Genomic DNA, 17066 nt, shown 5'->3' on the forward strand with positions numbered 1-17066 from the left:
ATGGTAACCGAAAGTCTACAAAAGGGAATATTGATACCAATAGATACATCAAAAGAATCAGATTTTAATGCTGATTTCAAATACATAAGTTTTATCGAGTTTAGTCCTACCCATCAAAAGTTACACGTCTGAGAAAATTTGCCTGATTTTCGAAAAAAGGGGAAAGACCCCCTAAAAGTTATGGAACCTTAATAAAAATCTCATCATCATATTCAGCGTATAAGAGAACCCTACTGTAGAAGTTTCAAGCACCTGTCTACAGAAATGTGGAATTTTGCATTTTTTGCCAGAAGAAAGATCACGGATGCGTATTTATTTGTTTTTTTTTTCTTTTCCCCAGGGGTGATTGTATCGACCCAGTGGTTTTCGAATATCGTAAGAGGGTTCATTGGAATGGAAATTAAAAGTTCTAGTGCCCTTTTTAAATTGAACAAAAAATGGAGGGCAACTAGGCCCCCTCCCACACTCATTTTTTCCCAAAGTCACCCGATCAAAATTTTGAGATAGCCATTTTGTTCAGCATGGTTGAAAATATGATAACTATGTCTTTTAGGATAACTTAGTCCCTTGAAGTCCCCGGGGGGAGGGCTGAAAGTTATGAACTTTACCCAATGTTAACATATAGTATTGGTTATAGGGAAGTATACAGAGGTTTTTAGTTGGGGATCTTTTATGGTAGGGGGGGGGGGGATCGTGGGCTATATGGGAGGATCTTTCCATAAAGGAAGTTTTCATGGGGGAAGGGACATTGCTATGAAGGGGGCGCCGGATTTCCCATCATTATTAAAGAAAAAGATCAGAAATTAAATAAAAAAAAACAAGTTTTTCAACTTAAAGTAAGGAGCAACATCAAAACTTAAAACGAACAGAAAATATTACGTATGTGATTGGGTTCACCCCCTTGTCAGCACTTCGCTCTTTAAGCCAAAGATTTTTTACTACTTTCATAAGAGCTATTTATTGTAATTAACGGCCTTTGTGATTAAAAGGTCATTTTTAAAGAATAGGGACAAAATTCGAACTTTAGCTTAAAGAGCAAGGTATTGACTAAGGGCGAACCCCCTAATATACGTATTAAAAATCTATGAATATAGAAGTTCGTTACGTAAGTTAATTCGTAAGTTACTTATATTTATTACTAATAAAAACGTTCTTAAATAGAATAAAACAAGTTTCGAGAAAGCCATTTAACCAAATAAAAGTAAAAATAATTTGCAAATTTTGTTTTAATTATTCGTGTACGGTGAGCCAAAATCAAAACCTGCGTTAATTCAAAAACGTTCAAAAATTAGATAAAAAAAAGCAAGTTTTTTTAACTGAAAGTAAGGAACGACGTTAAAATTTAAAACGAACAGAAATTATTCCATATATGAAAGGGCTGTCCCCTCCTCAACGCCTCCCTCTTTCCGCTAAAGTTTGACTTTCTCACAACTCTATTTTTGTTAAAAAATAAAAAACTTTAGCATAAAGAGCAAGGCGGTGAGGAGGGGACAGCTCCTTTCATATACGGAATAATTTCTGTTCGTTTTAAGTTTTAATGTCGTTCCTTACTTTCAGTTAAAAAAACTTTTTTTTTTATTTAATATAATATAAGGTTGGATAATCGTATCATAAATAATCTTTAAGACTGGAACCGGAAAAAAAAAATACGAAAACAACGAAGTAAACCCAGGCTTCTTGCTGCCTTGGACGATATAACTTCACTGTGATAGTATTTTCTTCCAGTTCAAATTACAATCAACAAAATCCCAGACACCTCGTTTCAAAAGCTTGATTAATAATACTACCACCAAAGCAAATACTATCCAAAGATTTTGTCACAACACCGGTACGGCTAAAAATAACATAGTTAGTTTTGCTAACATTAATACTTAAAAAAGTGAGACTAGTAAATGTATTCAGGTACTGCAGATATCATTTGCACGAACTACCGAGATCTAGAAGGTTCGCAACTGCAATTGTTATTGCTGTGTCGTCTGAAAATGCTGTAAGAATTGCACCAGGAAGATAAAATCTTAACGTATCAACTTATACTATAAATTATTTAAAAAAACTTTTCGAACAAAACAAGTTTTTCAAAGAAAAGTAAAGAACACCATTAAACCAAAAATGAGCCAAAATAAAATCAAATAATCAATCAAGCGTGAAACTACCACAAACCAGTATCAGTGACTCAATGAAACACAAAACGAACAGAAATTATAACAATTAACCGAGTCAAACTCAAAACGAGCAGAAATTAACGTAAGTTGGGCGCAAAACCCCTATGCCTTCCCAAGGCCAGAACAAAATTATGGCCTCCATCACATTCGACTAGTAAAAAGGGCACTAGCCAATCCAATTTCCAACCAAATGAGCCCTTTTCGAAGTTTCTACGACAACGCCTTCTATAAAAACCTTATATGCCTCCAAGGCATAACTTAAAACCCTTGCCCTGAGGGTAATGGGGGAGTGTTTTCCTCAAAAACATATTTTCTATCTGGAAATCAACTACGCTGAACAAAATCGCTATCTCGAAATTTTGATTGGATGTGTTTGGGGGAATAATGGGCGGGGGGGGGGGGCTAGTTGCCGTCCAATCACTGTCGATTATTAAAATTGGCCCTAGAAGTTCTGATTTCCAATCGAATGAGCCCCTTTTGAAGTCCCTACGATGACCCCTTCCATATGAAGTGCCCTGCTTTGAAATAAAAAAATAATGTATGGTACATTGTGCCAACATTGTTCTTATATGCCCTCAGGGCATAACTTAAAACCCTTGCCCCGAGGGTTGTGGGGGAGTATCCTCCTCAAAAAAATATTTCTATCTGGAAATCAACTACGCTTAACAAAATGGCTATCTAAAAATTTTGATTGAATTTGTTTTGAGGAATAATGGGCAGGAGGGGGGGGCTAGTTGCCCTCCAATCACTTTCGACTATTAAAAAGGGCACTAGCCCTCCCAATCTCCAATCGAATGAGCCCTTTTCGAAGTTTCTACGACAACTTCTTCGATACGAAGTGCCTGTCGAAGAGAGAAGAAAAAAAACACACTGTGGACACATAGTTTTTTACTTAGGCAGCGCTAGCGCGCTGCCTAAGAAAATGTCAACCCTTCCAATTACTTTCGACTATTAAAAAGGGCACTAGGCCTTTCGATTTCGAATCGAATGAGCCGTTTTGGAAACGACAAGACTTTCAATAAACAACTTATATGCCCCCAGGGCATAAATTACAACCCTTACCCTAAGGTCTGTTAGGGTGGTTTTCATCCTCTAAGACCGAATTTCCAGAAATTTCAACTACGTTAAAAAACATGGCTATCTCAAAATTTCGATTGGATATGTTTGGGGAAATAGTGGGTGTGAGAGGGGTGGTAGTCGCACTCCAATCCCTTTCAACTACTAAAAATGGCCCTAGCCCTTTCAATTTCCAATCAAAAGAGCCCTTTTTAGGTTTCTACAACAAAACTTCCAATAAAATCTTATAAGCCCCAGTGCATAACTTACAACCCTTACCCTGAGTGCTGGGGGGGGGGGTGTCATTCTCAAAGACCTAATTTCCAGAACTTTCTACTACGTTGAACAAAATTGATATCTGAAAATTTTGATTGGATATGCTTGGAGGAATGGTGGGCGTGAGAGGGAGGTTAGTTACCCTCCAATCCCTTTCGACTATTACAAAGGGCACTAGCCCTCTCAATTTCAAACTGAATGAGCCCCTTTTGAAGTTTTACGACAACTCTATCAACAAAAACCTTATATGCCCCCAGGGCAGAACTTACAACCTTTACCCTTGGTGCTCTGGGAGGTTTGTCATCCTTAAATACATAATTTCCAGAACTTTCAACTACGTTGAACAAAATGGCCATCTCTAAACTTTGATTGAATGTTTTTGGGGAAATTTTGGGCGTAAGAGGGGGGTTAATTACTCTCCACTCACTTTTGACTAGTAAAAAGGGCAATTTCAATTTCCAATCAAATGAGCCCTTTTTGAAATTTCTATAACAACTTTCTATATAAACTTTATATGCCCCCGGGCATAACTTACAACCCTTTCACTGAGGGTTCTGAGGCGGTTATCATCCTCAAAGATCTAATTTAAAGAACTTTCAACTACGTTAAACAAAATGGATATCTAAAAATTTTGATTGGATGTGTTTGGGAGAATGGTGTGCGTGACAGGGGCGTTAGTCGCTCTCCAATCACTTCCAACTATTAAAAAAGGCACTAGCCCATTCAATTTCCAATCAAATGAGCCCTTTTGAAGTTTCTACGCTTTCAATAAAAAACCTTATACGCCCCCAGGGCATAACTTAGAACCCTTTCCCTGAGGGCTATGGGGGTGGAGGGGTTTTCATCCTTAAAAACCTAATTTCCAAAACTTTCAACTGCGTTAAATTAAATGACTATCTAAATTATTGACTTGATGTGTTTGGAGAAAAGTTGGGCGTGAGAGGGGGGTTAGTTGCCTTCAAATCACTTTCGACAATTTAAAAGGGCGCTAGCCCTTTGAATTTCTAATCGAATGAGCTTTTTTTCAAGTTTCTACAACGAAGATTTCAATAAAAACCTTATATGCCCCCAGGGTATAACTTATAACCCTTGCCTTGAAGACTGTGGGGGAGTGTCCTGCTCAAAGGTATAATTTCCTGAACTTTGAACTGCGTGGAACAAAATGGCTATCTCAAAACCTTTATTGGATGTGTTTCGGGAAATAGGGGGCGTGGAAGGGATGTTATTTGCCTTCTAATCACTTTCGACTATTAAAAAGGGTACAAGCCACTCAAATTTCCAATTGAATGAGTCCTTTTCGAAGTTTTTACGGCAACTTCTTCGATACGAAGTGCCCTGCTTTAAAGAAGAAAAATAATAAATAATATATTGTGCCAACATCGTTCTTATATGCCCCCCAGGGCATAACTTAAAACCCTTGCCCTGAGGGTTGTGGGGGAGTGTCTTTCTCTTTACTTAGTCCCCGTTTCTTGTCTCGTTCTCGAGTGTCCCCGTTCTTTACTTAGGCAGCAGGATCGCGCTGCCTATGATCTATGCAACAACTTTCTATATGAGCCTTATATACCCCCAGGGCATAACTTACAACCCTTGCACTGAGGGCTCTGAGGGGGCTATCATCCTCAAAGACATAATTTCCAGAACTTTCAACTACGTTGAACAAAATGGATATCTCAAAATTTTGATTGGATGTGTTTTGGAAAATGGTGGGCGTGAGAAAGGCGTTGATCGCTATCCAATCACTTTTAACTATTAAAAAAGGCACTAGCCCTTTCAATTTCCAATTGAATGAGCCCTTTTGGAGTTTCTACGATGACGCTTTCTATGAAAAAGCTGTATATACCCCCAGGGTATAACATACAACCATTGACTTTAGTGTTGCATGGGTAGGGGTTGTCATCCTCAAAGACCTAATTTCCAAAACTTTCAAACACATTAAAAAAAATTGTTATCCCAAAATTTTGATTGGATGTGTTTGGGGAAAAGGTGGGCGTGAGAGGGGGGTTAGTTGCCCTCAAATCACTTTCGATAATTAAAAAGGGTACTATCCCTTTGAATTTCAAATCGAATGAGCCCTTTTTCAAGTTTCTACGACAAAGATTTCAATAAAATCCTTATATGCCCCCAGGGCATAACTTATAATCCTTGCCCTGAGAGTTGTGGGGGAGTGTCCTCCTAGAAAATATATTTTCTATCTGGAAATCACCTACGCTGGAAAAATTGGGTATATAAAAATTTTTTTTGTTTGTGTTTGGGGTAATGAGGGGGGGGGGGTCGGGGGGCTAGTTGACCTCCAATCACTTTCGACTATTAAAAAGGGCACTAGCCCTTTGAATTTCCAATCGAATGAGCTTTATTGAAGTTTCTACGACAACGCCTTCTTTAAAAACCTTATATGCCCCCAGGGCATAAATTAAAACCCTTGCCCTGAGGGCTGTGGGGGAGTATCCTCCTTAAAAACATATTTTCTATCTGAAAATCAATTACGCTGAACAAAATGGCTATCTCAAAATTTTGATTAGATGTGTTTGGGGAAATGATTGCCGTGGGGGAGGGGGGGCTAGTTGCCCTCCAATCACTTTCGACTATTAAAAAGGGCCCTAGTCCTTTGGCATCAGGGCATAACTTAAAACCCTTGCCCTGAGGGTTGTGGGGGAGTGTCCTCCCCAAAAACGTATTATCTATGTGGAAATCAACTACGCGGAACAAAATAGCAATCTCAAAATTTTGATTGGATGTGTTTGGGGGAATGATGGGAGTGGAGGGGGGGTTAGTTGCCCTCCAATCACTTTCGAGCATTAAAAAGGGCACTAGAACTCTCAATTTTCAATCGAATGAGCCCCTTTTGAAGTTTCTACGACGACCCCTTCCATATGAAGTGCCCTGTTCTAAAGGAAAAAATAATAAATAGTACATTGTGCCAACATCGTTCTTATATGCCCTCAGGGCATAACTTAAAACCCTTGCCCCGAGGGTTGTGGGGGAGTGTCCCCCTTAAAAACATATTTTCTATCTGGAAATCAACTATTCTGAACAAATGGTTATCTCGAAATTTTTATTGTATGCGTTTGGGGGAATGATGGGCGTGGGGGGGCTAGTTGCCCTCCAATCACTTTCGACTATTAAAACCGGCACTAGCCACTCCAATTTCCAATCGAATGAGCCCTTTTTAAAGTTTCCACGACAACTCATTCGATACGAAGTGCCCGGGTATGGAGAAAAATAAAACACATTGTGCCCACATCGTTCTTCATTTAGGCAGCGCTAGCGCGCTGCCTATGAAAAAAGTGGCCCCAAAACAGATCCTTGTGGAACTTCACAGTTTACTTGTGATGCAGCACTTGTAGTATCATTAATCGCAATCCGCATTGATCTTTGAAGACAATTATGCCTGATACCCAAATCACCAAGTCTACGCAGCAATAATTCAAAATCAATTGTATTTCAACCGCCTTTCTAAAATTAATAAAAATTGTTAACGGAATTTTTTCATTTTCAAATGCAATGTTGATATTATCTATCAAATGATGCATTGCATGACTTGTTGATTGGCCGTTTCTAAATCCAAACTGAGTATTGCATAGTAATCCCAAGGACTCAAGATATCTATATAGTCGCCCATGCCTATTTTTAAGAAAAAAAAAATTGAAAATAAAGGTAGGATTGATACTGGTCTCCAATTAGTCATCTCTCGCTTATTTCCACCCTCGTGCAGTAGTATGACCCTTGCCTGCTTTAGAGCATTTGAAAATTGGCCTTTCTACATCGAAAGATTAATAAAAATAAAATAGATGGTAATAAATAGCAAGCAACACCCTTAAAAGCTTTAAGACTTAGGCCATCTATCCCGGCAGAATTCGACTTCAAGTTTCCAATCACATGTATCTGACTTTTTGAGAATTTGGTTCGCGTGTTTCTGACTTATTGAAAATTTTGTGGGCGTATTTTGACTTTTTGGAAATTCTCTTCAAGTGTTTTTGACTTTTTTAAGTTTTCTATTCATGCGTCTCAGAGTTTTTTAAGATTCCATTCGGGTGTTGCTGATGTTTCAAGTGCTTTTTAACTGTATTCAAGTGTTTTTTGACTTTTTAAAAATTCATTTCATGTCTTTCTAACTTTTCAAGCTTCTGTTCATGTGTTTCTGATCTTTCAAAAATTTTATTTGTGTTTTCCAACTATTTGAAAAATTCTATTCATTTCATTACTATTGTTAGATTGTTTAAGGGACCTAGTTTTCCATCTTGAGAAATGAGGGTACCTTTTGGGACCTACGGCCCTCGTTTTTGTTAGATAAATTTCCTTTTCTCTTTATTTGGTTCTTTGGATTATCCCCTTTCCTTTGTGCTCGTAATCTTTAATTTACTCTCGTTAGTAGTGATGGCAGTTTTTCTATTTCATTCCGTAGATAGCTAAATCTGCTGGATTTTGACTGCATAATTACAAGGGTGACTCACCCTTGTTAAAAATGAATTTTTGGACAGCAATTTTGGTAGAAAGTGATTGGGAGAGAAAAGGAGAATCAGTTAATTCACTTGAGCTTGATGTTGCACCCAGTGAGGGTTTGGATTGGCTGAAATCCGCACACTGCACCCAGGTGGCTTTGCTTATCTAAGGACAAGAAGAGTTTGTTTTTTCAGTTTTTACATAGATTTTGATTGGAAAAGAAGTGAGATTTTGATTGTTACTTTTGACTTTTTAAATTAGCCTAGATTGATATAGGTTATATGTCTACATGAAGAGTTGGTTTTACAGGGCGAACCCTTTGTTATGAAACATCTTTCTGGGAGGGAAAACAGAGAGAATTGGGGAAATTAATCCATATGGTGCGTGGGGCCAAGTAGTGTGGAACTTTCATACCACGGGGGGAGTACACTTGTCAGAATTCTGACGGTTGCATAATCCGCCAGAGACGGGACACGTAGAAATTCATGGCGCGCAGGAGCTACCCTGACCTCTGAGGTATCACAAGGTTACTCTGATGGCATTAGAAACCCCCCAATAGTGGCAGAGGAGGAGTAGAACCCCCCGCTTCGACATCAGTACCTTATTTCTTAGTCAGTATTTTATATCGTGTAACTTATGGAGCATGTTTATTTTAGATGCATTTGCTTGAGATATATCCAATTTTATTGCTATAGACAAAACGTTTGAGAAAACTTATGTTTTAGTTTTGAGAAATAATATACCTAAATGACTCAAACGAAATACTATACTTAAAAAGTATATCAAAAGTAATTTGTGGTCCATGAACATTTCAGACGCACTTAATTAAAATACATCCGATTGCATTAGTATTGTTAGAACGTTCTAAGAAACTTAGGATTCAATTTTGAGCAAATAAGTACTTTCATGCCTCAAACGGTATCCTATACTTAAGAAATATAACGCAAGTAACTTGTGGATCCTGAATATTTTAGTCACATTTTGTTAAAACTTATCTGATTTTATTACTATTGCTCGAATTTTTTAAGAAACTTAGGTTTCAGGTTTCAGATATAATGTATCTTTATGCCTTGAACGGCATCCTATATTTGAAAAGTATACCCCAATTAACTTGTGGCCCATGAACACTTCGGACAAGTTTGCTTAAAAATTATCCTATTTTATTATTATTGGTAGAAATTTTTAAGAAACATAGCTTTCAGTTTTGAGAAACAATGTGACTTCATCCCCCAAGTACCATCTTATACTTAAAATTTACATCTCAAGTAACTTGTGGACCAAGAAAATTTCAGACCCATTTGCTTAAATATTTCTGATTTTATTACTTTTGTTAGAACATTTCAAGAAATTTAAGTTTCAGTTTTGAGAGATAATGTACTTCATGCCTCAAACGACATCGTAACTTAAAAAGTATGTATCATGTGGACCATGAACATATCAGACCTATTTCCTTAAAATAAATCCGGTTTCATTGCTATGATTAGAACGTTTTAAGAAAAATAGGTTCCAGTTTTAAGAAATAAGGTACTTCATGCCTCAGAAGACATCCAACTTAAAAAGTATATTCCAAGTAACATGTGGACCAGGAACATTTCAGACGTATTTTCTACAAATATATCCAATTTTATTACTATTGTTAGCACATTTTAAGAAATTTAGGTTTCAAATTTAAGAAATTATGTATTTTCATGCCTCAAACGGCAGCCTGTACTTAGAAAGTGTATCTCAAGTAACACGCGGACAATGACCATTTCAAACGCATTTGCTTAAAATATATCTGAATTTATTACTATTACCAGAGAGTTTTAGTCAGTTTAGATTTCTGTTTTGAGAAATAAAGTACTTTAAGGGAAACGGCATCATATACTTAAAAAGTATATCTCAAGTAACTTATGAATCATGCACATTTCAGACACATAGGCTTAAAATATATCCAATTTTAATGCGATTGTATTTAGGGGGGCCGTCCATGGGACTACGGGGGATTTAGATGTGTGTTTTTTCGGGTGATGGCAAGGGCAACGAAGGGCCATTCATTTCCCCTCTTCTCCTGAAATTTTCATAATTCACTTCAAAGGGTTTGTTCCACAGAAAATTCACAGCCTTACAGTCATAAGAAGATAAAAATGGCGATTTAAATGGTCATGCTACGTCATCTGCGTTAAAATTATAATTGATGACAGGTTTGCAAACAATCAAAACACAAATGAGAAATTGTTGCCATTTTCAAGGTCCCATCAATCGATTTGTACCAATGGTTTTAAATTTCTATATCCCTTTAACAACCCAAAAAATTTCGTCTTAATGAACAATAAATATTCAACCGAAAAGGACATCTGGCAATAACCCCTAGAATTTCCATAGAAACCAGTCGTATTGCCTACGTCATCCTCATCAATGGTATGCTATATCCAATCCTAATAAACAGCTGCCAATAATCCCCTTAAATTTCAGAAAATTAGAGGTTAGTAAGACCAATTTGACAAAAGGTAAACCCCCTTTGGCGGTCGTTCTCGGATGGATTGAGGCTTTGAGGGGTTAGTGAGACTAATTTAATGAATAATATACTCCCTATTGGTCTCATAGAAAGCCTTATAGCTGTACTACTAACGTATTTTAGGCCTAATTTAAGAGGAATCAAGAGGCATTCTTGAAGTTTTTCCTAGAATATGGTATTCGCGGCGTTAACACTTACAAAGAGATTCCTAGGAGAAAAACTGTAATTGCAATGAATGTAGTCTATACTCTGAGGCATCAAGGTTTAAAATTATGTGGCTTTGGAATGTAAGGGTTTCTATTCCAGTCAATGGCCATACTCAATAGCCTTTTCAAAAGCTAAGAAATCCAAAAACACCTCGTAGTCTATGTTATATTTAATTTTTTTTTGTTACCTTTGTTACCGTTGTATACCTTTTTTGTCCCAGGTTCTTTATCTAAATAGGATTATTGAAAGAAACAACTGTAGCTATTTTACTGTACTTGCCTTTTCTTTCATAAGGCAACTAGGAACTAAGGAAAATAAAATTATTACTTTTACTAAATTGCTGCTTGACCTTTTAATTTTGGATAAATGTAACTTGACTATGAGGCAACAATAAAATATGCAATGAAGCCCAAAATCATGCGTTCCAACCTTTAAGAAAGTTTTTCAACTGATTTTAATATAGAGGACATAGAATAAAATATATCAAGCTCTTTCTGGTATTCAGCATTGAAACTTTCAGTCTTTGAAAGTTCAATATCTTTGTGGCCCCATGCCCTCATGCAAACTATTATTCTAAAATGTAATATATTGTATTCGTGACCCTTTTCTTTTTTTGTTGGAATTAGGGTGACTTGAGTTTCTAAGCATAATACAGACTATCAAGATTCTTAGAGTAAAAAAGAAACCAAGTATTGAATATATTAGTTCGTCACAAATTATGCAAAATGCAAAAATATAGTGTAAAAAGGCCCACTTCTCAGGTTTTAAAGAATTCGGCTTCAAGTGGCACACGTGTTGAACTTTGATAAGCTGTGATCAGAACAAATAAAATTGGTTTGCTTCCACTCAGCCCCTCCATTCCCTAAACCATTCCTACAACTTTATTTGTGCCTTTTTAAATATAAGATTACAGTGAAATGAAATTTGTTTTCATTAGGATACAAATTTGACAAATAAGCGTCAATGCTATGTCCTGTTTCTTATTGCTTTACGATTTGTATTTCTAGTTGAAGTTTTAGAATTAATTTCGTTATGCACTTACTAACAAACCTGCATCCATGTTACATTGTCTGAAAACACTTGTGCTGGAATTCACTGATAGAAAATGAATGGTTTACATTGAGGATTCAAATTACAAGTTAAGAGCTGTTTCTTTAAGATTCAACTCTAGTTTTAGGATTTTCACAATTCTTTGTCCAGTTGCTGGCAAATTAGCATGGATGTAGCATTGAAAAATATTTAGGCCTATAGAAGAAAAGCCTGTTTATACGTTAGTATAGCTTTTCTCCCTCAAAATCCTTCCTGCTAAGAAATTATTTAAAAAGTCATTACAAATAAACACAAATGCTGCTGAAATTCCTTAGATCGCGCACAGAGAGAAATGCTAGGCTGGGTGCAGCAGTTCAGAAATTATAACATTGAAGTTTGGAAATAAGCAAGAATTACCGCTGATCCAAGATTAATCTACCATAGCGATAAGGAGAGTTGAGTTATCGGGAGTCTAAGCTGAAGCTGCGCCAGCATCCTTAGAATCCAAGACTGTGGCTTCACCCTCCAAGAATGAAAAGAAAGCCAAAACTTGAAAACAAGCTAAGGCTGCGAAACCCAAAGGGGAGAAAAAAGCCAAAGCGATAGCAAACCGCCTAGAATGCATATAAATGATAACCAAATTCGTTGCTGACTTGAAAGAATGTGGGAAAACTATCTGTCAGGCTATTTTCAAATTCATAATGACCGATATCCAAGTTAGCAACGATATAAATTGTGAATATGCAATTAGCTTTTAAGCTTTACCTTCAGGCCAGGATTTATGAATAGGCCTACTAAAGCCTGCCCTAACGGAGCACAGTACCAGGGGGTGCAATAAATTATCTCGAAATGATTTTTCTTAACAAAAACTGGACTGCTGTGATTTATTGTCAAAGTGCCCGATGCACTCCGCCGCCGTGCATCCTATTCGCAGAAAAGTGATTTCAAAACAACACCTAAACCCCCCTTATCACTTATCAACTGTCAGATGTCTCTCAAGAATGGCAGCTGAGACTCCATTCAATTGCTTATCCGACCACTTATCCCGGGTGTAACCCACCTCTTACTCTCATCACTTTTGGCTCACCAGTTGAGATCTGTTCAGTGCTTCCACTATCCCCAAATTTTCGGAGAGTTCCCCCAAAATCTTGCAAAAACGAGTGGAAAAAAACCTGGGCTTAGAGGCTTCAAAGCGTTAAATCCGGCCCAGGTTTGCCTTGCAAATAGAATAATTAAAACTCCAAAAGGTTTAATCTTGATATTTTAAGCTTACGAAGCCTGATAAAGTCGAAAAACCCAAGGCAGTAAAGTATGCCAAACCCTCAGCCAAGAATCCCTTAGTCAAGAAAACCATTAAACCTGCAACACTGCAACAGTTAAGAAGTAGACTTCAACCCGAAGGACTACTAAGTCCATGGCTGATAGCAAGAAATATTTAAAGGTTTTATAGAAACCAAGTGTTGCCAAAAAGGCAGTACCAGCGAAGAAATCCGCAGCCAAGAATGTTTGGTCAGACAAAAAGTCTCCCGCCAAGAGAGTGGCATCTAAAAAGCCAGTAGCTGAGAAAACAGCTAAAAAATAAATCCCATAATAGGTTATTCTATACAACCAATCAGCCCATTTTAAGACTATGAGAAAACGATCCATGCTTGAAATTTTGTCTTCAGTAGAAAGGTTAAAAAATTCCTTTTTTGTGACCCCCCCCCCTCCCGAACAAAAATATTGGATACGGAATTGCAGAATAACAATTGAAATGTTTGCATCGGATTCGAATGAAAAAAGAACCCACATTAAACACTTCCAAAAATATCCATAATTTTCAACATTCCTTGTTTCGGAGGCAGGTTCGAAATTGCATGCATGGAAAGTATCAACTTTTTATGGATAGTTGAAGAGAAAAGAAAACGGGGTCTTTGCCTTTTCATCAAAGTCACTCGGAAACCATATTTCTGTTTTAATTTAATGGAGGTATTGGAGCTCTCTTTCGAACTGATCTCACCTCTCTTCTTCTTCGGATCCACTTTTCCTTCTCCTCCTCAGTGATTTTTTGTGTTCCTTCGGCCCTCTTCAGAATTTGTATCAGTTCTTGATAAAGTCTGCCTGCATCTTTCATTGTCAACTGGAATATATTGAAATGTCTTCATATGAAATTTTTGAAAGGTTTGTCTTTTTGTCTCATTGTCTTTTTCGAAAAATATTTACAGGCCATGGTGATAAAAGGCGAAATTTTCGAAGTTTGAAAACGTGGTCTTCATTTACAAAATGCAAAGAAAATCCATCACAGTCTTAAGACAGCTAAGCTGCTGCAAAGTGAACGCAAGGTTGACATATTTGTATAGAATTTTGATTTTAATGTTGTAATCTTTATTCTGATTTCATTCTGTACAAAACATTAAGAACTCACCCTGTATAGACCTATTTCAAGTGGTAAATTTTTACCAAGTCATAGTATTCACTTACGAATAAAGTGAATATACCACTCGATGCCTTTTTTATGCTCTTTTCAAATATAATAATCATTTCTGTCAGAAATGAATTTTACCTCCACCCCTTTATACCAATTCAGGGTATATATTTGCACTTTAGGGGGGTGGGGGGGAAAGTTTAAACTTACCTCCCATTTACATCAGAAATAAAATTTTCCACCACCCTCCCCCCCCCCCCAACGTGCAAATATATACCCTGAATGGGCTTATATAGGGGGGGGGTAACATTCATTTCTGACAAAAATTAGGCCTATTATTATATTTGGAAAGAGCATGAAAAAAGGCATTGAGTGGTATATTCACTTTATTTGTAAGTCAATAATATGATTTGGTAAAAATTTACCTCCCAAGCTAACCTTGGCCTGTTTGTCAGAACTTAAAATTCTGTGATGGATGGGCAAGAGCTGAATGTATATCAGCATTAAGAGAATAATGGCTACCTTCAGGACAATTTCAACTTGACTTAATTTAAGTTTATTATTACCATGTGAAAATCCACCAGAAATAATAACTGATGCAGAAGCCCAAACGCTAGTACCAAACCAACACAATGCTAGAACTAGTTTAACTGCAAAGGAACCACAACTCAGGTCACTGCTTTGGTGTTTTGCATTAAAAATCAAATATTTATACTTTCCAGCATAAATTCTAATCCCATTTTTTTTTACAAACAGCATAGAAACAAAATAAATTAATTTAGGCTGTAAAACACAGCAGAAAAATATAGGTTAGAACAGGGTATAAACAAGCATTACAGAAGCAAATGCCACTAAATCAAATGCAATGCCTATAAACTTTTCAAAATCTGCCTCCATTTTTGGTAAATTTCTAGGTGGCACTATAATCTAGCTAGGATGAAAGTGAGAATGTTATTTGATACCTTTTTTATGCTCTTTCATAATACAATAATTGCTTCTGTTGCAAATTGCATCTTGAGCCTTTAAAGGGGCCCCAAAGGTATTTCACGCTGCCCCCCCTACATTTTTGGCATTTGGAAAAATTTTCACTGAAGGCAAAATTTAGCAAAATTCTTGATCTGCAGAAAATTTGGCATAAATCAGGTAGCAATTTGGTAAAATTTACTAAGATTGCCCCCACCCCCAATAAAATGAGCCTCAGGATGCCTCTGGTTTCAAGTATTGCCAATTAGAACAAGTCAAAATTGAAGCTGCCAATTAGAACAAGTCAAAAACAAAATTAAAGAACACAGAAATATACAGTTAAAAGATAAGTCAGAGCAAGAATCACAATGATTCAAAAACAAAAGTGAAGAACAAAATAAAATATGAGGTCACAAGAAATGCAGCAGTGAGGATCATAACAATTAAAAATGAAGAACAGAGAAATGTTTGGTTAGAAGATATATGACTACAAGAACAAAGAAATCAAGTATGCAGTTAGAAGATAATCAGCAGTAAGAGTTACAAGCATCAGTAAGAATCAGAATGTGTCAAAGATGAAAGTGAAGAACAAAGAATTGTAGGGTTAGCAGTCACACTAAAGCAAGTATCACAAAGTGTCAAAAAGAACAATGAAGATCAAAGAACTGTGCTGTTAAAAGAAAGTGAGAATCAGAACAAGTCAGAAATGAAGGTGCACAAGAAAAAAAGTTATGTTAGGAGAACAGCACCATTACAATCTTTGATGCCAACAAATTTTGATGTAAAGCCTAGTAAAAACATACAAAGATGCAGAGAGTCCTCCATTCTCCTTCAGGAAAAGTAGCCAACAAAGATGATTTATTTGGAGACTGCTGTCTGCTTGGTCAAGTTGCGTTCTTGTATGAACAATTTCCAAATGAAATTGTTTGGTCTGTTATAGAATATCACTTGCTCTCTAAAGAGTTTTATAAACAAATACTAAACTGGAATTCATGTTTTGCTTTAGCTTCATTCAATGTAAGCGATGATCTAACCAAAAATAGTCGTATTTTTCCCAGCTTCAACATAGCTGGAAGAATTTATCACAAAATCAATTTAGCAGCACAGCCAAGACACACCCCTGAAGATGATTTTAATCATATTATATGACCAAATGTACTTTTCAAACCCCAATGGAGATGTTGTTAAAGAACACTTTTCATATCTTTTAAATTATTAGATCAGTCGTAACCCAACAGATCTCTTGGAAGAGCTGATCCAGCCCTGAGTAAAATGTTATACTTCTTCCTCATTAAAGCTGCATGCTTTTCCTCCTTGAAAGAAGGGGGGGGGGGGGGGTAGAATATGCTCGTGTTTTGCCAAGTCCACCAGTTCCAATACCTGCACTGAGGACATTCTTCCTAAATTTGACAGCCTCAATAGATGCCAACTCCCCTGCTTAGCCTTCACAATAATCCCAACTTACTTTCCAATCCATATTGTTACAGAGAGGGGTACTTATCCACCCACCACACTCAAGAAGTGAAATTAGGCATGTTATTGCACCATGCAGTTGGTAAGCCAAATATTTTGTCCCCTGCTTCCCTTTGATAGACCGTTTTTCTAACCCATCTACAATTCCTGGAAAGTTTTGGTTATGTTTGATAATTTTGTGCTTCTCTGTCCACCTGATCTCAAACATTTTTGTTAAATTTGGTACTACATGTCTTCGTGTTATAGATTCTTGGATTTTTTTTATGATTTCCTTGACTATGGAAACAGCATTTCTCACTTCAGGTACCTTATACACATTGTTGACCACTAGAATTATTCTGTGGTTATCAAAGTAAAAAAAAGGGCTTTCTTAGTTTTTTTTTTCTCAGAATAGCTTGAATGTCACCTTCCTTGCCTGCCATTGTGCTGTGTCCATCAAATCCCAGACCAACACATTTCTCAGGCTATAATCTGTTGTCATTAAGGAAGGTTTCATTTTGTTTTGCTACTGTGGCCACATCTAGGGCTTCAAGTAGACTGAAGCCTGCAAATTCTTCTT

At 36.8% G+C, this 17066-nt stretch overlaps 1 protein-coding gene across 2 annotated transcripts in view; it reads left to right on the top strand.

Moving 5' to 3' along the window:
• Positions 1–13722: 13722 nt before the first annotated feature.
• The window catches only part of LOC148949450 (small ribosomal subunit protein mS39), a 64998-nt gene continuing 61654 nt past the window's right edge, over positions 13723–17066 (top strand). Inside the window, exon 1 of one of the 2 annotated variants that reach the window (XM_089092982.1) lies at positions 13723–13827. In XM_089092982.1, the coding sequence (XP_088949108.1) occupies positions 13802–13827 (26 nt within the window). In that variant the 5' untranslated portion in view covers positions 13723–13801. Of the gene's footprint in view, positions 13828–13888; positions 13989–17066 lie in introns of those variants that run through there. The other variant, XM_089092981.1, reaches the window with a different exon arrangement.

Source organism: Artemia sp. Qi Xiang Cuo, chromosome 8 (genome assembly GCF_049724085.1).
Source record: "Artemia sp. Qi Xiang Cuo chromosome 8, ASM4972408v1, whole genome shotgun sequence".
NCBI lineage: Eukaryota > Metazoa > Arthropoda > Branchiopoda > Anostraca > Artemiidae > Artemia > Artemia sp. Qi Xiang Cuo.